Source organism: Gopherus flavomarginatus, chromosome 3, assembly GCF_025201925.1.
Source record: "Gopherus flavomarginatus isolate rGopFla2 chromosome 3, rGopFla2.mat.asm, whole genome shotgun sequence".
Taxonomy (NCBI): Eukaryota; Metazoa; Chordata; order Testudines; family Testudinidae; genus Gopherus; species Gopherus flavomarginatus.
In genome coordinates this window covers 241,392,540-241,415,427 of record NC_066619.1, presented here as the reverse complement: position 1 = coordinate 241,415,427, position 22,888 = coordinate 241,392,540, and the positions used below count along the sequence as shown (strand labels likewise).

Below are 22,888 nucleotides of genomic sequence, written 5' to 3'. Positions count from 1 at the left end.
AGATTAACAGTTAGCAGCTACAGTTTTAATACTTTTAAGAAGCAGCAATTATTATACTACACTTATAAAGGAATCTGCTACAAGTTTCATATCCTCAACTGCCAAGTTCTTTTTTTTTTTTTTTTTAAGTTTACTTTATTGTTCTACTTCATAAATAATCTTGCAGCATTCAAATTCCTGGGTCTCATCTCTCTAAGAATAGGCAGAACTCTTCAAGTTCTTAAAGTTCTTTGACCCATAAGGGAAGAGGTAGCAGACCAAAACAGGAGCCACCATCCCTAATAGTAGTTAAATGCCACCCAAGATTAGCCACTGCCATTAGAACCTTGCAGTTAGATCCTGGTTTTAGCAGGAGGCAAATGTTCCATAAAAAAAATAAGCTAAATACAAAACAAAACTGAAAACTTAATGCCTCAAACACTAGAACAAAAAGCCCACAGAAGTTTAAAGACAAAGTCACTATCTCAAAGTTCCCCTCCAAACTCTGAAAGGAAAGGATGAGTTAGTAGGAATTCTGCAAGACGTGTTCTATGTAGAAACAGAGGATAAGGTAAGCAGATCTGCCTCCTCTAAAAAGGTACAATCTGGGCAGGATTCTTACTCCTGGAAAACAAGTAGCTCAGGGATATCCCAAGAGTGCAATCAGAACAATGGCAACCAACAACGAACAAGACACTCTCTCATACGTCATCATCTACAAACAGATATATATTCTGAACAACCTGCATGCAGCCTTAACTCCAACCATAAATATAATTCACCAAAGCAAGCACACATACAGATTCAAATTCTGTGACTGACAGGTAAAAGTTACTATCAAATTTAGAAAAGAATAACCTTAGAAAATTTAGAACTAAACAACAAAGATCATCCAAGCGCATAACTCTTTCTAAAGACAACAGAAATGACTGCAAAATCTGAAGTCAGTGGTTAAGTTCAGGGAAGGCAACTGACCCGCCACTTCTGCTCTTCAGGACAAAAAATTTAAGAATTTAGAAAGCTGAGATACAGGACTGAGATTGCATGGATGGTATTTTTAAAGAAGTACTACTATAAAAGTAGCAGAGTACAAAAGAATTTTACTGTTATCAGCTTTCCTAATATCAATCTTCCTAATAGTCTGATAGCAGATGGATTAATACTTGGACAATATATTTTGGTTTTTTAAGAGTTTGAAAGTCAGAATCAAGGAGGTAAAGACTGAAAATGAAGTTTTGCCACTAACTTTAATGAAGTAAGCAATTGCAGGAGAGAGAAGACTGGCTAGTCAGATACCAAATGAAAAGCTCTCTCTGAAAACTCAGATAGCTCTCTGAAAACTTAGCTCATTTGAAAAAGAGAGTGCTCATGAAGAGCTTAAGTGTTTGGAAGTTATCCTTGACCCCAAGGCTTATAAACACATCACTTGAGGAAACTGAAAAGAGTGCATATGCCAATTCTTGAGATGACATTCCTGACTAAACCAATGGAAACAAGGAGAGATGGTATATGCCTGACCAGAACCCAAGCAAGACTGACCAACAATCCAACACCAAAGGTAGAAGAGGACCTTAACAGCCGCATTGATCACTCATCATCCCATAACTTTTAGCCTGCTGAAGACTTCACTAGCCGAGCAATGACATTTCCCTTTCCCTTTTAAAAAAAGCACTCCTCCTTGAATATCATGTCTTTTATGTTTAACCATTTAGAAAAAACAACCCTACCATAACAGCTGAATATATCATGTGTTTCACACATTACCTGTCTCTGAAACATAAACAGGATCCTGCTTAAGAACTTTATCAGGTTTCGAAGAGGATGGTTTTCTCTCTGGTGGCTTCTTAGATTTCTTTACTGACTGCACCTCCTCTTCTGAATCTGTATTTGACCACAGGATAAGCATTATTTTCCTCCACATACATATAGTCTTTAAATAACAGTTCAACACATCAGTTATAAAAACATCCACCTAGGGGAGAAAGGTACTCTGCGGAAGCCCAGAATACAGAGAAAAATGAAGCTGTACCATTCTAATTTAAGAGACCTGTGTCATGGCCACCATCCTTCGACTAGGACAAGGACCTAAATGGGACTTCCTTAAGAAGCCATCAGTCACCCAGAAGAACTTTTGTTCAACAACAAGAAGCATTCCTTATTACCTATCCCAGGAACTAAGCATGTTGCTTCTGCAGTGGGCTGAGCTGGAGCCTGAAAATTAAACTCCAGCCTGTGACCCAGGGACCTTTTCGTGCCAACTGACACAATGCAGAGAAGGTGCACAGGATTTTACAGGGATCTGCTGGATCGAATAACTCGCTAAAGAATGGCATGTGAGGTCTCTACTGAGAACCAGTAGTCCACTGATCATCATAATCATTGCAAAAATGTATGAACAAATAATATTTAAGGAGTTGTGTATCTATACAGATTATGTGCTTAAGGCAGATAACCAGGAGGTAACATGTCTCAGAAAGGTTCCTTTCAGGTAGCAGAAGTTGCTAGACAGAAACTTGTCTCCCTGTTTGTCTTGTCTCCTTATTAAGCAATTGCAAAAGGACTGAAAAAAGCAGAGGGAACCCAGCATACTTAATAGATAGTTATTGCTTACAGCATGACGTGCGTGGTTCAAGGGGACACACTAGCAGAACAAGTATTTAGTTTTTTAAACACGCACAAAACTAGCACCTCTACATTTCTCTAAGAATGAAATGGTCAATCATCTCAGTGATTGAAAAGCCTGCTAGTCTTTTAAAGCATTTGGAGCAGAACTTAATTTTTCTTCACCCTAATGGAATAGGAGATCTAACACTCCAGGCACACTGCAGGCACTCAGCAAATTAATAATATATTACAGGTGGCAGCTGGTTTGCATATACTATATGTAGCACGAAACATTAATTTTGAAATATTTCCTTTAAGGCTCCCCAAGGGTATAAGGACTAGCTTAATATATAATTTCTCCTCAGTTTGATGTATTTTCAATATTCAATGACAACATTCTGGCAGACTTATTTATTTGTGTGTTCTGCAGCTTTAGCGCATCCCATTGTTTTTGTTTTAAAATTAGAGCAACCTTGTATTACTGAACTAGCGCGCGCACACGCACACACGCGCACACACCCCCCAAATAGCCTGCAATGGAAGACACAAGCTGTAGGGAAGCCTGTAATCTTCTTTTCAATTTCATAATAACTCTAGGAGGCTTCAGCATCCAGAGGGGGAAGAAATGACAGTAACAAAGGGAGAAACCAAAAAGCTTCAAATTTTTTTAAATTTAAAAAGCAACCTGATATATAAAATTTTTTCAGACACTATTTTAAATTGTATCTTCTGGAGAATATCCTTGGAAGAATTGGTTGAGCAGTCTTTTCAATTAAATTTTACTTTTTTTTCATATTCTGAAATGTAGAATGTTTTTCCACATCAGCAGACTCCTGTGCCTCTCATGCAGACAGATCAGATCTCAGAATTGAAGGCCTTAAAATTGCAAAAAAAATTCTGTCAAGACCTTTAAAACAGAAATCATTCTTTATGTCTGCCATTTAAAAAGATACTGAGTAAACCAGTTCTAATCTAAACTCCAAATCTGGGTTTTTCAAATTGTTGACTAAGGTCTACAGAAAATTATTTTGCATATATACATGGGTTAGAATTTTTAGCAGATGTTGCTAGAGATGCAATGCTGCATTTTGTGATACTGAAGAGTGACAACAGAAAATGCAACTGTTCATAGTGATAACCACCAAGCAATGAATCACTTTCAGCAATGAGAGCCAAGAGCATCTTGTGTTCAAAATGCTTTTATTTCTTCTTTAGCATAAACCTTCAAGAGGCTGGGTTTTTTTAATGCGTTGCATTGAGAGGTAACAATTACCTGCTAACCCTCAATTTTAACTGGCAGTACCGCAAAAGACACAAAGCAGCATTCTAAAGTGGTAACAAATTTTACCTGAATCATAGATTATCCTTTTTTTCTTGTTTGTCTGCTTTCGTTTGGAATCATCTTCATTAGATGAATTCTTCACCTAGTAGTAAAAGTCCATTATTTCCACTATCAAGTTCTTTCTTGCTTTCCTTCTACACCTACAGTTCATTAACTAGAAGTTGTAGTATTAATTTCTAGGAGAAACATGGTAATGTCCATGCGTAAAAATAAAGTTAAGAACTTAACTGAAAGCTTATAGTTTAAGTGGCTATAAAACAAGAAGGTAACAAGGAGAAGCAAAGTTCATTATATTCCACAAAGATAACAGTTTGAAAAAAAATAAAAAAAATACACAGGCTGCAACTGAAACAAATGAAAGCTTAAACAATTAAAATAATCAGACACCATCCTCAAACACCTCTGAAATTTTAAAGAGCTTTGTGGAATTACAAGAACTAATCTAATCAGAAATGTAAAGAATATACTAGTCAATACATGACTTGTTTGCTCCCTCTTTTAACATAACTGCCATAACAGATAGACCAGAGATCCCATCTAGTCCAGTGTCCTGTCTGATAGTGGTCAATACCACACACTTAAATGGAAGTTGATTGTACAGTTGTAAAAAATGCCATAACAGACATCTGCCCATATGGGAGCTTTCTTCCTGACCCAGTCAAACTGGTGGTTGCCTTCTGACCTGAAGCATTAAGGGTTATAATGACTTTTTTTTTTTTTTTTAAAGAAGTCTTATCTAACATAACTTTTCCTGTGGATAATAGGAACATACAATGTTCAACTCTATTCTGAAATCTACTAAGCATTTTACCTTAATTATGCCTTCAGTTCCACAACTCAAGTATCGGTTGTATAAAATAGAATTTCCTTATCAATTTTAAAATTGTTGCCTTTCAATTACATTGAACAGCTCCTTGTTCTTGTGTTACAAGTGACGGTAAAGAGATATACCAAATTCACCTTCTCTATACTATTTATTATTTTGTACCCTGTCTTCCCTCTCATCTGTCACCTCTTTGAGCTAACAGTGACAATCTTTCAGTCTCTCCTAATTCAGAAATCTTTCTAGGGCTCTAATCATTTTTGTCACCTGTCTCTGAACCACCCCACTTTTTTATATCCTTTTGAGATAGCATAACTAGAACTCAACTCTTTCCACTCATATTAATTACCCTAATTTTAAATATGTCTCATTACATATTTTGACTCTGAACCTACAATGAGCTCCACATGAGCAGTGCCCTGAATTACAGCGCTAATCTTTTCCCCACCAGGCATTAGACAATGGAGGTAATTTGAGTGTAAAGGCAAGAATAGTTCATAAGGTCAAGTATGGCAGCTTATTTTAAAAATACATTCTATGGACAGCAATTTAAGTTATGTCAAAGGTGCCGGGGCACGTAAATGCACGCCCTTTCTGGGAGGTTTATAAATCTAAATAAATTAGGGTTTGCCTTGGCAGAGCTCCTTACATGATCAGGACCTTAGCTAGATTTGCTTTAAATATTTCATAGGATTGTTTCCATGACAGTATCACAATCTTTTCCCCCCTTCCAAGCATATGGAAAACTAACAATTAATTTATCATACAAGAGAAAAAAAAGTTACAAGAAGATTGGAATGCAGAAACAAAAGCAACTTCTGCTAGGCTAATTCCAATCTTAGCACTATTTTCTATGCTGGATTTGAGAACTGTGTTTGCTTGGTTTTGCTAGCCAAACTTGGTTTAAGAAACATGTTTCTCTTTTTCCACTTCTCATTGCCACCCATGAGACATAGGACCCAAGTTAAATGTTCTCCAGGAAGCAGGAATGCTGACCACAATGGAGGGTTATGTTACTACAGAATACATTCCATAGTGCCATATTAAATATGCAGGTGAGATTTTTGCTTCTGGTATAAATGTCTCCCTGACTCTGCAAAGGCCAATTAGAATTTATTTCGGTTTTGACTATTGAGAAATGACCCAAACATTTTTTAAATAACTGATGAGAAACCATTGAAAATAACATTTAAACCAAGAACACAAGTCAGTTGTAAGGAGTGAGCCACAGAACAACCTTCAAAACAAAGCCCAGTACAGTCTGCAGCTGAGGAAAGCAAACTGACCTTGATATCCTTTGTTTTCTTCTTCCCATCTGAAGACTCTTCCCCATTTTTGGTTTTCTCTATCTTTTTCACTCTCTCACATTCATGTTTCTTGCCAGTAGGTACAACCCCAAAGAATTTTCTGATATCCTAATAAAGGGGGAAAGGGATTTAAAAAGGCAACACCCAATACTTTGACCTTTCACTCAACAAAAGAGCGAGATTATTTTTAAAAAAGCTAATTACTCTCTCAACAACTCTTCGGCCATTCACTGATCTAGAAGTGTTGCTTAAAACCTGTAGAGATGAACGAACTCATATCTAGTCAATACAGGTCTTACAGAGGCAGAGCAGTCTTTGCTCAGTTGCAGCACATATGGCAGTAGCAGCTTTCCTTTCCACTACAGATCATTCCAAGAGCCTACTTTTCCCCTAGTGGAATATCTCTGCCAGCCATCCTATTGCAAAGCACAACACACATTCACATTACTGATGGGATAAAGTACAACAAACAGTTGCAATTAGCTCCAAAAATATTCAGTAAACTCTGACAAGGATAGCCAAAATGTCAAAGAGTCTTTTATAGATCAAATGAATAACCTACTGTGGGGAAGACCCTAACACAGATGAAACTCCTCAGCAAAGCCCACAGGTAGCTACAGGATACTGAATCCCAGCACCCTCTATCTTTTCAGAATCTGGGGGAAATGGGTCATTTCACCAGGGCTCTAGCATCTACAAAGTGTTTGGTATAGTTCTCCAGCTAGTAGGTCTGATCATTTTTTCCAAGTTCAAGCAATGTTAATCAACCTAAAGAGATCAAAAGGGTAACATATTTGTGGCATCTCCTACCACTAATATAAGAACAAAAAGAGCTTTCTACCTACAAAAGTGAAAGGTTTGAACTTTATAAGGCTCTTGTATAAGCATATAGCATACCCACAAACACAGACCTGACATCTGTTAAGAGCCCTTAAACTTTAAGACTATTTACTTAAAAAGAGAATCAACTAGCATGTTATACCTGTTTACAGTCATTGTCTCCAGAGATAGCGGCCATTTTAATGGCAGCCATTATAGGAGCAGCACAATCATTTGGTCTGAATTTATAGCAGGCAGAGGGTGTGGCTTGTGACTATATTCTACCCAGGTAACACTACTTTCTGATTTACTCCCTAGAGATTGCAGCTAGGTAGTTTCCCAGGGATACTAAGACCTGTAGAATTTTCTCATAAACTGTGAGTAATACTAGTTTTTTGGATTTTTTGTAATATTATTTACACAAGTTTGTAGAGCCACTGAGAAAAAGCCTTTGTCAATGCCTTACTCTAGATAAGCTTGATGTCAAAGCATAGTGCTCTGGCTCCTTTCTGAGTTGGATTTAGAAGGCCAAACAGAACATGTGATTTGTTAAACATAATTAGCATTTTTTCCCCTGATAAAACCTGAGACTTAATTATTGTCAGGTTTTGAGCTGTCTTCTTGTTTTAGAAAGTTCACTCTAATGAAAACTTGGATTTGCTATACTTAATTTACACCTAAGGCACTGACCCTGTAAGCAGATGTTTTTGGGTTGAATAAATGGTATTCTATTTACACAAGGGCCTTAAAGGCTTGAGACCTAAATAATTAACACTATTACATTTGTGTTACTCAGCTATTTTGCAGGTATTCTGTCACTACAGTAATACCAGTACTTTACAAGTTATGAATTTGATGGTAAATGGATAGTTCTAAAATTTAAAGGGATGCTGTCAACCTCAAACAATGACTGAAGTAGTTTCAAGTGCTGCATATGCCTCTGAATCACCATTCCCAATTTTTATAGTCTTCACAATGATACTCTTCTCTTACCTGTTGATGTGTGAAAACTCCCCCCAGGCAGAAAAAAACTGATTACAATCCTGCCTGAGGCTTTTGGGTTCAACTCATATATATTCACTGCTACTATTACTAAGTAAACTAATTAGGAGGAAAGCTGTTTCATTTTCACTTTTCAGTAAGAGTCCTCATAGGTGTGATAGAGGTAATTTTTAAGTTAGTTGTATCCCTTTGACTATTCCACCATGGCTTAAATTTAAACTAATGACTTGACAATGTACCTGAGACCTTAGTTCCTTTTGTGCTGCTGACACATTTGTCATAATAAATATGAATAGCTCTACATATTCTGCATACATCGAATATTAGTTATAAACCTACAACACTCATGATACATGTGTATGTAAACATAAGTAACTTTTTTGTTTAGCCAAGTCTTTAATCTTTAGTATCCCTTGCAAATAAGTAATTGTTAATGCTGTAATCACAGGTTTCTGCTGTAACTTTTTCTAAAATGGATAATAAAGAAAAATATGCATGGACTACTTGTTTCAGCTGTGAAAATATTCAATATGTACACACAACAGAAATCACTTTGCACTAGAAATGTTGGGATGAACTAGATGACCATATAAGGTTTTCTGTCTTTATAGTTTCTTTAGCTAAATATACAGAGGAATTACACTTCCTGGGGACTTATTAACCCAATCTCTTATTAAAGGGACATATAAATTTGTTTAATAACATTGTAGAATGTGAAGGTTTTATGAAAATGTAAAGTTTTCACAGCTGTTTATACTTCAGTGAAAAGTTTAGTTGAGATTTAAACACATTCTTGTCCAGCATTTTCAACCCAAACATAATTACAGCCAGTGTGCATGAAAACCAGACAATGACTCTGACTAATCTGTATTTGTTGGCCACGCTAAAGTGCAAAAAGTAATCACAATTGATAATAAAAAGGTAGACTTCACTTTCAGTTTTAATAACAAAGTCTGTACGTAATTTCCAAAATTATTTAATCTTACTCGTTTTAATCTCCAGGAAATATATCAGAGTGCTAGTTATAAAGAGATTCTCTTCCAAGATGCTGTATCGGTTTTTGGTTTCAATTTTCTACCTTGACTTGAGCAAATGGGTAGTGTTTCAACCAAAAAAAGCATTTCCATACAAGAGCAAATCTAAGAGTTGGGTTTAAACTGACATTTGTGTTTCTATGTTAATTTTACAGGTATTCAATAAACACTCACTTCCTAAATTCTGTATAGGGCCAGAATGTCAAGGATGTTACCATCTCCCATTCTTTGAAATAGAAACTTAATTAAGAAATTGTTTGAAAGTAACTTGTTTGCCCCAGGTTCTTCCCTTTTTAAATTAACATAAGTTCCGTGATTCATTCAGGGCTGTAAAAACCCAAACCATGAAATAACTTTCATATTCTGGTTCACCAGCTCTCATGATTGCAAAGCAAACTGCTTGTCTTTACAGAAAACTCACCACCACTGAACGCCTGTATTTTATTTTAAATACTGTGCTGTTTTAAACAAACAATATTATGGTATGTTTAGTTTGAGTTAGGACATATTTTGTCTCAAAATGAACTACTGATTCTCCTATAAACTTCAAGTTTTTAATGTTTGTTGTAAAATCTACCACTTTCCTTTTATCATGTAAACTGCACCAATATGAACCTTAAATACAAGACATCTGTGGCAGAGTGGGAATTTTTTGTAATATCTTTAATGCCTATGTGCGCCTCAGTTTCCTCTGTACTTCACATTGCCACCCAACAGGAGCAGAAGGATTAATACTGTTCCTGGAATAGTGTAGGAGACAGATATGCCTGTCACCTTGCTGTCTAGGTGGAATGAATGGTTGTCAAGGAACTGGTTGAAAGAAACTAGATCAACAGAGGGTCCAGAGAGACAATGCAAGGCCAACTGACTGAAAGATCAATGCTCAAAAGTGGGAAGCTCCAGCAAGTGGGGTTGCGAACTCAGCCATGGCCCTGCCTGGAGAATAAAGGACCGAGAGGTCACCAGCAAAGGATAAAGAGTGGACTTCTAGAGGAAGCTGGCTTCTCCCTCTCCTGGAACCGTTAAAGGGAGAGAGAGACAGGAACCAAGCTGGAGTTCATGACAGCTTGGATGGCACTTGCACTGGCTTAGCCAGGATGGACTATAACTTGAACTTTCTCCTTCCTGGATTCATATAAACAGGAATAAAAGCCCCATGGCTTAGCTCGATTTCAGTAAGGCATTTGATATGATTCCACATGGGGAATTATTAGCTAAATTGGAAAAGGTGGGGATCAATATGAAAATTGAAAAGTGGATAAGGAATTGGTTAAAGGCGAGACTACAACGGGTGGTACTAAAAGGTGAACTGTCAGGCTGGAAGGAGGTTACTAGTGGAGTTCCTCAGGGATCGGTTTTAGGACCAATCTTGTTTAATCTTTTTATTACTGAACTTGGCACAAAAAGTGAGACTGTGCTAATAAAGTTTGCAGATGACACAAAGTTGGGAGGTATTGCCAATACAGAGGAGGACTGGGATATCCTACAGGAAGATCTGTGGAATGGAAAACCTGTCATATGAAAGAAGACTCAAAGACTTGGCTTGTTTAGCCTAACCAAAAGATGGCTAAGGGTAGATATGATTGCTCTTTATAAATATATCGAGGGATAAATATCAGGGAGGGAGAGGAATTATTTAAGCTCAGTACCAATGTGGTCACAAGAACAAATGGATATAAACTGGACATTAGGAAGTCTAGACTTGAAATTAGATGAAGGTTTCTAACCATTAGAGGAGTGAAGTTCTGGAACAGCCTTCCAAAGGGAGTAGTGGGGTCAGATTATCTGGCTTCAAGACTAAGTTGATAAGTTTATGGAGGGGATAGTATGATGGGATAGCCTAATTTTGGCAATTAATTGATCTTTGATTATTAGCAATAAATATACCCAGTGGCCTGAGGTGGGATGTTAGATGGGGTGGGATCTGAGTTACTACAGAAAATTCTTTCCTGGGGGCTGGCTGGTGAGTCTTGTCCACTTGCTCAGAGTTTAGCTGACTGCCATAGTTGGGGTCAGGAAAGAATTTTCCTCCAGGGCAGATTGGCAGATTTTCACCTTCCACCTTCCTCTGTGGGGCATGGGTCACTTGCTGGAGGATTCTCTGCACCTTGAGGTCTTTAAACCACGATTTGAGGACTTCAATAACTCAGACATAGGTTAGGAGTTTGTTACAGGAGTGGGTGGGTGAGATTCTGTGGCCTGTGTTGTGCAGGAGGTCAGACTAGATCAGGCCTGCACAACTCATAAAGCGGCGAGGGCCACATTACTCCAAAGAAAACAGCTGAGGGCTGAAACCCAATGGAAACACCCCACCCCAGCACCTCCTGGTCCCGCAAAAACATCCCGCTCCAGCACCGCCCAGCCCTGCAGAAAAAAACCCTCCTTCCTCAGCGCCACCCCTCCAAAACAGCTGTGGGTCAAAAAGGAAGGTTCGGGGTGGGGAGGAGATACTTGATTTTAAATCAACCAGGGGCTCCCAGCTGAAGAGGTGGCTGGGAGCCCTCGGGGCAAATTAAAGGGCCTGGGACTCCGGTGGCTTGGGGAACGCGGAGCTTTCCGGGGCTGGGGCAGGGATTTAAAGGGCCCAGAGCTCCTGCCGCTGAGGGGAGCCCGAGCCCATCCGCTGGAGCCGCAGCCAGGATTCAAAGGGCTCTGGGCTTCCCACAGCGGCAGGGAGCCCTGAGCCCTTTAAATCTCAGCCATGGCCAGGAATCTCTGCGGGCAGCGCAGAGCCCTTTGACTCCCGGCCACAGCTGGGATTCAAAGGGCGCTGGGCTGCCCGCAGAGCGCCATGTTCAGGGGATTTAGAATTCTCCCACAGGCTGCACAGTGAGGCTCCACGGGCCGCATGCTATGCAGGCCTGGACTAGATGATCATAATCATAGATGGTCCCTTCTGACTTTAAAGTCTATGAGTCAAGTATCGAGGTAGCTGTGTTAGTCTGTATCCACAAAAAACAACAAGGAGTCCAGTAGCACCTTAAAGACTAACAGATTTATTTGGGCATAAGCTTTCATGGGTAAAAAACTTCACTGTTAACACTGGTTCCCCCTTGTGAGGTACTCCCTTCTCTTAGTTTGTCATATAATGCGTGCATCTGTAACTTTCACTCCATGCTTCTGAAGAAGTGAGGTTTTTTATCCACAAAAGCTTATGCCCAAATAAATCTGTTTGTCTTTAAGGTGCCACCACACTCCTTGTTGTTTTTATTGTCATCCAAGTTGGGCTTGCAGGGCTAAAAACTGCTATGTAGATGTTCAGGCTTGGGCTCAAGCTCAAATGTCTACAGAGCAATTTTTAGCCCCTGAGCCAACTGATCTGGTTCAGACATGGATATTTTTATCCCCATGTAGAACTAATCCCTGTGCTAACCCAAGGACTTTGATTCTATATGCTAGGTGACTAATAAATTAATTGTTACCCTGTTTTGAAAAGGCTGCCTGATGTTTCTGCAGTGAGACCACTGCATGATGAAGTACAGTACAAGCCTCCCACAAGGAGCTAGTTTAGCAGATTTGCTACCAGGTGCCACAGAGAGACAGATTGCTGATGCCCAAAGGCCCAGTTCAGGAGTAGGCAAACTTTTTGGCCCAAAGGCCACATCTGGGTGGAAAAATTTCATGTAGGGCTTAGGCAGGGGGTTGCGGTGCAGGAGGGAGTGCCGGGTGTGGGAGGGGCTGTGGTGTGCAGGGGCTTCAGGCAAGGGGTTGGGGCAGAGGAGGGGTGCGGGATCTATGAGGGGGCTCAGGTCAGGGGGTTGGGGTGCAGGAGGGGTTCAGGGTGTGGGCTCTGGCCTGGCGCTGCTTACCTGGGGTGGCTCTGGGATGGCAGCGGCACACGCCAGGGCCAGGGCAGGCTCCCTGCCTGCCTGCCTGCCCTGGCCCCACGCCGCTCCCAGAAGCGGCCAGCACATCGCTGCAGCCCCTGAAGGTCAGGGAGCAGAGCATTCTGCATGCTGCCCTTTCCTGCAGGTACCTCCCCGGAAGCTCCCACTGGCTGCAGTTCCCCATTCCCGGCCAGTGGAAGCTGTAGGGGGTGGTACCTGCAGACAAGGGCAACACATGGAGCCCTCTGTCCCCTGTGACTCCTGGGAAAGGTGGTGAGAGGGTGGGATGTGGTGCCGGCCACTTCTGGGAGTAGTGCGGAGTTCTAGGGGTGATAATCCCACGGGTCGAATCTGGCCCACAAGTTGTAGTTTGCCCACCCCTGGCCCAGCCCCTCTAGAACTGTGTGTCTCCTTGGGGCCTGGCACACTGAAGAGTTCACTCCCAAAGAACTGGTTACAGGCTGCGGCATACACCGGACCTTGTGGATTTGTGACAGTATCTACCAAAAATAACCACAGTATCTTAGACTGATAAGTAACGTAGTGACACTAGTACAGGAACGCCCAAAGCAAAGTCTACAAACCACCTAAACTGCAATCCATTGGTGCTTTCTTTATTATACAGGTCTGGCTCAGTGAGACTAATGATTTTTAACAGACAAGAGACAACAAATTATTTGTCTTTAATGGCTGGGTAAGTGTTCTTGTTTCCATTGCTGGTGAACTCAAACAAGCATCTTCTATTTATCCATCAAGCACTGTTCATGCAAACACTATGGCTTATCTTTTGATAATAACCTTGTGACTATAATGCAGTTATCTGTAGGTTTTTAACTTCAAAATGTGTCTCCCTTTGTTAACACAATGTTCCATTTCCTTGCTGCAAATCATCCTTTGATCCCCATATCAAGGCAGAAGTAGCTTTCTTCAATTGTTTAAAATTAGTTTCTCAGCAAATTGCCAAAACTTCAAGATAATAGCATATAATCCACATGAACACACTTTCTAAATAAAGGCTTAGATTTGAGTGCTTACTTTACCTTAAAGCAACTAAACTAAAAGACTGTACATATCCTTCAAGTGTCCTCTGTTTACCATCTTCAGCATTGCTATATTAGCCTTCAAATTCTTCTTCAGACATCTCATTTTTTTCCAGAGGAGAAAGATAATCTTGTTAGAAGCTATTGGACTGTACTAGATGTACGGATGAAACTATTCTTGCATTATATGAAGCTAAAAATAGGAGAAGCAAAATGGAACTTACTTCATGCCATGTATATATATGGGAATAACACCAAAAAAAAATTTATAGGCCTGGTCTATACGAGACTTATGCCAGGAGCATAAAAAGGTGTGATCCCTGACCATCATAGCTGTTTCAGCAGAAGCCCCTAGCACAGCTCATATTATACCAGTAAATATGCAGTTTTGCTGGTATAGCTTGTTTTGCTTCTGAGCACTGGTTTTACTACCATTACCAAGCACAGCTTCCAGACAGAATTGCATCCACACTCTGAGTGCTTTGCTGGTATAGTATACCAGTATTCTTATACAAATATAATGTTGTTAAAGTAGACATAACCCAGGTAAAACTAGAGCAAAACAACTGACTGGTCCATATCTTGAGTCCAAACGACTGAACTACTTATTAGTTCTAGTTTAATCCTAAAATGGACCACTTCCTTCCTTTTTAGTTAAGATACCAACCTAAAAAGGAAATGTGATTGACCGTACTTTTCTAAATGTCATACTGTATATTTTAAATATTGCTATATGAGAAAACCTGGCATTTTATGCATGCTAACTTCTTGAAATGCTGTCTGAAATGAACATTTTAAAGAGTCTCTTGTCCTCTGATGGATATATAACATCAGCAGCACCAACACTGCTTAAATGTTGGATTTTTCCTGTGCTTATAAGTGGAGGCTACTGCCATCCAACAGGCAACAGTCAGGTGTGATTCCTCACTTGCCTAGAGGCAGCTTGCCAATCTCTTTTCTCCAAAAAATCATAAGGAATAAATGCCAGTTACATCCACCAATACAGCTGTCCCAGAGCAAACCCTAAGGACAGACAAGTAAAGCTAACAAACACTGACTTGCACCGTGGCAGGTTTTAAGCCAGGGTTAAACTCCAGTTTAGAGCAGTTTTCCTATTTTGCAGGAGGGGCTTGCAACAGTGATTCAACATACATGACAAACTCCATTGTAGACAAGCCTTAGTAACTGGATTCCCTTCCCTTATTTTAAATACTATTTTCTCTCATGGATGAATTTCCATGAAGTTTTCTTCTTGCCTTGCTCTCAATAGTTTGTTCCCTTCAAGCAGCTGAAACAGGATAAGCTCTGCGTCTCATGGGCCAACTGCCTCGTGCATGTTACTTTTCTTCAGTGCAATCAGTAGTAAAATTAAACCGATGAAGTATATAACATTTTTGTCTGGAGTAAACTGAAATAGATGAGAAGCACAAAAGTAATTTTCACAGAAGAACTATGAAGGAAGGATTCCTGATATTCTATATCCAGTTCCAATTCCTATAGCCCAGTATTAAAATAAAAGGACAGAAAACACACCTATTTTGTGTTCGTGCCCTCTCACTGCAAACATTAAGTAACTAAAGCTGGAAATAGCCAGTTTAAAATGCACCTTTTGGACCTCTTCATATCTAATTCTAGTCCTGTACAAGTCCAGTAGCAGTCTTCCCTGGGAAGTAGTATACACTTGCAAATTTCATTGTGAAGAGAGCAGAGCTCAGTTTGAAACCTCAAGCAGTTTATCAATACAATTCAAGCAATAGTTATTTAACATTAGTTTAGCATAATTCATTTCCAGAAACAAATAAACTAAACCACATTGGGTATATCTACATGGGACTAAACAACCCATAGCTGGCCCGTGTCCACTTACTCAGGGTCATGGGGCTCATGCTCCAGAGCTAAAAATTGCTGTTGAGATGTTCAGATGTGGACCCTTGCAGGCTCCCAGAGCTTGGGCTCCAGCCCAAGCTCAAATGTCTACACAGCAATCTTTCAGCCTCTGAGCATGAGCTAGCTGACAGTCCCACTAGAGAATTTTTTATCCTTCTGTAGACATACCTATTAAGCCCACTTTAATTCTGAACAGCAGCATCTGGTGATATAATGCAGGTTAACTAATCTACTTTAAATACTTCTTTAATTCGGATTAATTTTCCTGCATCTCCCTATGCAGGCAAGACACCTCAACTATTGCACCAGTTTGATTAAATTGTTTTAGAACCCTACCTTTAGTTAAATCAGTGCAAATTACATAGAACAGGCCTAAGAAAGATCATATAATCAAGAGAAACACTTTATTATGAATTACCTCACTTAGCACCATAAATGGGTAGGGAGAGGGGCTAAATATATGCATAAACTAGAACCAAAATAAAGTTGTTTTAATTCACATCTTTAGTTACTTAGGCAAAAATCTATACATGGACACCCTTAATTTGGATTAAGTATCCTATTTAACTTGATTTTTACTGACATTAAACTAGGGCACTCAGTCCAAAATAATAAATTCACAATTTTACTTGTTTCAGTATGTCTATATACGGATATATAGACATACTGAAACAACTAAAATTGTGAATTAAAACAAACATTTATTTTGGTTCCAGCTGATGTGAAGATAGTGCTAGGCTGTCCTATCAGTGTCCTAAGACAAGGAGGAGAACTGGGGCTGATACAGACTAACACAGCTACCCCTCTGAAACCAGTGTCCTAAGAGGGGCACCACAGCCAAGGAGCTAAGTAGGGCACACAGGATCACATGTAGAATACAAACTTAATCCACTTTACTATCTCCACTGTGTGGCACTTGGAAGGTGGGAGTGTGAAAGAACGACTTGCCCCTGCCCCTAAAACAGCCCCAGAAAGGCCAGAAGGCCCTTCCAAAGGGGAAGTCAGTAACCCGCACAGCTGACTTCAGCAGCACAGGGAAACGTTTCCCCCTCCTCCACCAGCAGGGCTCCCTCACGTTTCCTAGAGGATAAGGAAGGTCTCTGCCCCAACCATCGCTTTGAGCAGCAAGAACCACGACACTTGCTGCTGCGGCCCCGCCGGCGGGGAGCCTGGGGAACCTTCCCGCGCGGGGGCAACGGAGCGGGTCGCAGCCTCGTTTCAGGGCGCGGTGAGGGAGCCCGCCCCGCCTGACGGCGCTGGGGTCGCACGCGCCGGCCGAGCGGGAGCGCTACAGGCACCCACTCCCCTGGGAGAAGGGGGTGTCGGGACCAGCTACCCACCCCCGCCGCGCTCACCATGTTGCCGGGGGTAGTTTATCTCGTTAGCGGGTAATACCGGGCCTCCGCCTGCGCCATCCCCCCTTCGCGCCAACGCCAAACGCGCGGCGCGTGGGATTGACGTCACTAACGCGACGGCTGAGGCGAGTGCCGATTGGAGGCGGAGGGGGGACTAAGTGCGGGTGGCAGGCGGAGGGCGGTGACGGGATGGGGGTAGGATGGAAAGGGGTGGAACTGGATCCTGTTAGATATTTAAGGGGATGCGGCAGACAGAGGTTGACAGATGCCTAATCCAGGTGCTTCATTTCCTGCTGGGCTCCTTACCTCTCAGTTTGCCTGGAAAGCATGTTGATGTCTTTTGTTTACAATCACCTAGCTGTTGTAGATAGAGCCCTACCAAATTTGTGCTTCATTTTGGTCAATTTCACGGTCATAGGAATTTAAAAATCATAAATTTAATGATTTCAGCTATGTAAATCTGAAATTTCACGCTGTTGCATTTTTAGGGGTCTGGACCTAAAAAGGAGTTGTGGGGATTCCAAGGTTATTGTAGGGAGGGTTGCGGTACTATCACCCTTACTCAGGGCCGGTGCAACCATTTAGGTGACCTAGGCAATTGCCTAGGGCGTTAGGATTTGTGGGGGCAGCATTTTCTTCAGCAGCGACCACGGCAGCCGGATCTTCAGCCACCCCGGTCGCCGCTGGCATTTAGGTGGAGGGAGCTGAGACAGGGGAGCACGGGGAGGGCCGCCTGCAGTAAGGGGGGGGCACTGCATGCTGGGGAACTGTTTGCCCCTGCTTACCCCTGCCTTCTCCCCAAGCATGCCGTGGCTGCTTCACTTCTCCCGCCTCCCAGGCGTGTGGCGCCAATCAGCTCAGGGGCCGCAAGCCTGGAGGGCGGGAGAAATGAAGCAGCGATGGCATGCTCGGGGTGGAGGCGGAGCAGGGGTGAGCTGGGGTGGGGGGGTGCCCCTCAGGGCAGAGGCGGGGAGCTGCAGTGGGAGTGCTGCCTCAGGGCAGAGCTGCCACTGGGGGGCGCCTCAGGGCAGAGGGATGGGGGACGGCACAAGGTGGAAGTTTTGCCTAGGGCGCAAAACATCCTTGCACTGGCCCTGCCCTTACTTCTGCACTGTTGCTGGTGGGGTGCTGCTTTCAGAGCAGGGCACCTGGCCAACAGCCTCTGCTCTCCAGCCACCCAGCTCTGAAGGCATCACAGAAGTAAGGTTGGCACTACCACTATCACCACCACCACCACCACCACCGCCAATACCTTGTGACCCTCCTGAAACTCCCTTTTGAGTCAGGACCCCCAGTTTGAGAAATGCTGGTCTCCTCCATGAAATCTGTATAGTATAGAGTAGAAGCCCACAAAAGACCAGATTTCATGGCTGTGAATTTGATAGGGCCCTAGTTATAATGAAATTATTATTTGAAATGTAGTTTAAAACCATCACCATGTCCAGAACAGTGTGCCTCAATCTTGTCCTGAGTTTGCTGCTCCCCATCCCTCCCCACTTACACTTCAGGCCTAGCAGGGTCCTGACTCCTGAGAAGTCATGCTGTGCTGAAGAACCAGCTCTATGTGTTGCCGGCACAGAGTGCCCGAGGGTGGCAACGGTTGGTTCCGTTGCCCAGTGTGCTTCGCAACCAATTAAACACACCAGGGTGGAGAAGTAACTAAACTTTATCTGAGCTCAAATAAGATGCCTGGAGCCACACAGGACTCAGATCAAGCACGCCAAACAAACAGCTTACCTAACTATTTATACTGGAACCAAAACTGATACACATTATAACATGATCTGTCACTCACACTGTTCCCACCCAAGGCTAAGTCTGCCTAATAACAGTTCAGTTTCTTGCCCAAAGGTTAAATCTACCCAGCAACTGAGGGAGTAGAAGTAGTCCCTCCCAACAAGGGCAACCTGAGGTCAAACATGGAGGAGTAAAACTCAAAATGGAGGAGCTGGTGCACTATGGCTCAGAACAAGAGGACTTCATCGGCTCTCATGGCCTTCCATTCTACCGAATTACCTGGGTTATGCCAAGTGCGTCCCCAACAATCCCTCCTTTGAGAATACTCAAAAAGCTCCTGCTTGAGTCTTCTCATAATATGATGACAGCACTTGGTTTAAATCTGGGTCTGGGGAATGCTGAAGGTGGCCAGCCATCAGCATAAGTGTGACAGAGGTTGTAGAACAAACCTTTCCCCATAATAACCTTACAACAGGTAAGTAACAGTAGAACAAGTAAACATAACACTACCCCTATTACCAAAAAGCAAATTAATTTTGAACCTATCTCACCAAGGTTAGGTAACCAACTAAAGAGAGTCAAAAGGGAAGGCACCTGTTCCTGAGTTTTCCACTGGTTAAGGGCTTGTTTAGAGACATATGTACAAAATTTATTACAACTGAGAACACAGACCCTACCTTGAGAGGCTAGGATATAGTTTAGGGTATATTTAATTTGCAGAGCCCTGAGCCAAAGCTGGTAGAGCTAAGAGCTGAGGCTCCTTTTAATGACTATGGTTTTATTGGCACATTTAGTAAGGAACACCAAGAGCCTACAGTAGAGTTGGGTTATTTGCTTTGCCCTATAGAAAGGGAGGTGGATTATACTCAGTCTATCTTCCTTACCAATGGGCTTTGAGGTGGCTTGCAGATACCTGCACTGCCTGGGCTTGACCTGGTGGGAATTGGGCTGTGACACAAAGAGAAGGTACAAGGAATATTAGATAGTAGTTTCCATGCCATTTGTGGGGCAGCCACTTATAAACAAATTTACCACAGATACAAAAGAAATTGTCAATTGCCACCATTCCATTACCTTCTTCTAACTCAGGAGAGAATTGTTAGCAGAGAAGTATACAAGCCCTTTTCTGTGTTCTGACTAAGATATTAAAGATAGTGGGGAATACGCAGAACTGGCAGGTGCTCTCATTAGCAAATCAGATGTAATTGGCTGTTGCTTTTTGTTGAAGGTAGGTAAAACCAGAAGGACACCAGGAGGTATTACCTATAGCATAACAAGACTTGTTTTCCCTCAACAGCAAATCATTATTGGCAATGATTAGACCAGTTTCAGGGAATTACTTTTCAGGGCAACCTTGCTGTATGATAGGGGATCTGAGAGCATATCCAGCAGTTGAAGAGATTGCTTTTGCCAGCAAATTTAATCTCTAAAACCTTATACGTATTAATCATTAAATCGGGAGGATTGGAACCTCAACCAGCATACAGTTGGGCCTTAATTAGGGAAATCATAACTAAGAGCATAAAAGTTCTCTACTAAAGGAAAATGTTAACAAAGCATACTGAGACTCATAATGTTTCCCTGAGGTGAGGAGTAAGGAGCAAAACACTGTACACCCAGGGTCCAAAACCACAATAAACAGAGACTTATATAACCCAACACACTTAAGATAAGTAACCTGTTCCTCTTTTAAACCTTAAAGTCTTTTAAACAGTAACTTCAGTCCAAAGTTCTTGTCGTCTGGGTTTCCAATAGGCTGGGCAGTCCATTTACCTGATAATGGAGGTCTCCTTACTGCCTCAAGTTGGGAGTGGTGTATCCAGTTCTTAGGTTCCTTGGCCTTGGCTGCTGTGTGGGATACCGGCAGGACTGTTTGCGATCCCTTCAATCGTTCCTGCAGGGGTTCGTCCTTCCAGGTGCGAACAAGGACCGAGTCACCTGGCTGCAAGGAGTGGACAGGGGAATCCAGCGGAAGAGACTGCAAGTCTTTAATGTACCTGTGAAACGAAAAGAGAACAGCAGACAACAAGCACATACACTGAGGCAACAAATTATTCCCAATATCTATTCCCTTGCCAGTACCAGAGTTCCATTCATAAGCCATGGTAGTCCCGACAAAATTTCAAAAGGCCTGAACCCTAACCTAACCTAACCTACCCTGGGGAAGAGCACAAAAACAGAGTAGGGAGAGTGGCAATACCTAGGGCCATCCTGTACTTTAGACTTTGACAGAGGAGTTCTCTTTTCTTTACTGGGTGATGTCTCGGAGAGTAGCATGCATTTCATCTGTTCAGCTGGTGGATTCCTGGCCTGTGTGTCACGAATGCTGGTGTATGTTATTAGTTTCTTGGACTTTTCAGGACTCATTCCAGAACTTTGACCATAGTTACTCTTAAAGAATCGTTCCTTCCATAGCTCCACTTTTTTCTTCTTTTTAGTTTTTTTTGCCGTATTCTCAGTTGCATTTTTGGAATGAACTCACCTTCTGACAATCTTTCTTTCCAGCCTTGGGCAGCTGAAGTGAAGAACTCATTGTTGAGTGCTGAGCCACTCATCCTCATTAAACCGTCTGCCTCGACTTGCCTATCCACCTCGGGGAGCAGCAGTAGCAGCTGCTGCTGATAGTCTGTGGTTAGGACAGAGAACGCATGCTTGTTGATCAGCGCCAGCAGATCTGCGTTCACTAAGATGGAGTCAGGTGTTTCCAAATCAATTTTAGCACGTTTTGCCCTCTTTAGTTGCCTTGCTTGGAGTCTGTCAGATCTCTGGAATGATATCTTCCTCAAATCTGGTGGGGAGTTATTAACCTTAACAAAAGGAGAGGAACTGAAGGCAGAGTTCTGAGGACTGGCTGGTTGTTCATCTGACTGCCTTTCTTCTCGAGCAGGCTTAGCAAGTGTGGAGTTACTGGCTGCCTTCACAGTCTTCAATAGGCGATGTGGGTTTGAGGACACAGGCATACTTGTTCTGCGTTGCTGCCTCCGTTACTACTGCTTTGGGGCCCGCTTGAAAGTCTTCTTGCTGTGTTTCTGGGAAGTACATACAGTTGTACTCCAGGTTGTAAACATCGTGACATGATGACATCAGAACAAATGGTTACCACTAGTTGCTCCTTCCTTTTGAGGGAAACCTACTATAAAAACGATTGTCCTAAATAGTTAGCAATGTGCTAAAAGCAAAGGTCATCTCTTCTGAGCCAGGAACTATAAGGTTTAGAAAGACTGCTGACAGGGTTTGGAGAGCCTGAATTCTAAACTGCCAGAGGTCCTGTTGAGAAACTGCTGTGTGCCAGCTGTGTAACTTCTAGAGAAGCAGCAGCAGCAGAACCAGGTCCATGGTTACCAAGAGCTCTCACTGACGGTTGAAAAACCAGAGGTGATGGTGCTGCGGGGGGGGAGGGGGGGGATTTACTTGGATCACCCCAGCATATCCTGCTCTCCTTGGTCCGTTCTTCTGTGCTAGCAGAATGGAGTGTTTCAGCCCTGCAGTCCTCCTTTGGCCTTTCACAACAGTGTTGCTGCCAACGATGTACCACTCACAGCTTGTCTTCAGAAGAGGTTAATTCTTTAAGTTTTTCAAATTTCTTTTCAAATCCTTGCTTCTTTTTGCTTTCTTTTTCAGGGCATCCCACTTAGAGGAGTATTTTCCCAGTCTTTATATGCTTTTGAGGCTTGTTGAATCTCTGTTTCTAGCCTGAAGCATTGCTTGAGGTCTGATCACGAATTTCAGCGTGTCTTCATTGATATTTCCCGTTTCTTTTTTTCCCTCTGTATTCTAGCAAAAGGGTGCCTGGGCTAAGGGAAGGACAGGTCTGCAGAGTAACTTCAGGTTCTCCAGGAGCTTGGCTTAAAGGCAAGAAGTTAGGTCCACAGCAGCTTAACCCTCCTTTTGTCCTCCCTCTTAAAGGAAATCTTTTGAATGGAGTGCAGACCGAAATCATGAAGTCATCAGTATATATGGGTTTAGGACAAGAGAGTTCAGAGTCTTAACCCATTCGTTACCCTTCCATAGGTACAAGATGGGAGTATTGCAAGCTGACGGACATTTCCCTGATACCGTTTGAAGCGTTATTATCCAGGAGTAAAATGCAGGGTGGCACTTTACACTGTACAGTATATTTACAGAGCACTTT

General features: G+C 42.1%; 1 protein-coding gene across 1 annotated transcript in view; it reads right to left on the bottom strand.

The window, feature by feature from the left end:
* Window positions 1-17,118, bottom strand: part of RFC1 (replication factor C subunit 1) — a 72,047-nt gene extending 54,929 nt beyond the window's left edge. Inside the window, exons 1-4 of the mRNA XM_050947409.1 lie at window positions 17,020-17,118; window positions 6,035-6,163; window positions 3,932-4,007; window positions 1,744-1,860 (exon numbers count right to left, since the gene is read on the bottom strand). Of these exons, the coding sequence (XP_050803366.1) occupies window positions 1,744-1,860; window positions 3,932-4,007; window positions 6,035-6,163; window positions 17,020-17,022 (325 nt within the window). The 5' untranslated portion in view covers window positions 17,023-17,118. The remainder of the gene's footprint in view (window positions 1-1,743; window positions 1,861-3,931; window positions 4,008-6,034; window positions 6,164-17,019) is intronic.
* Window positions 17,119-22,888: the final 5,770 nt, after the last annotated feature.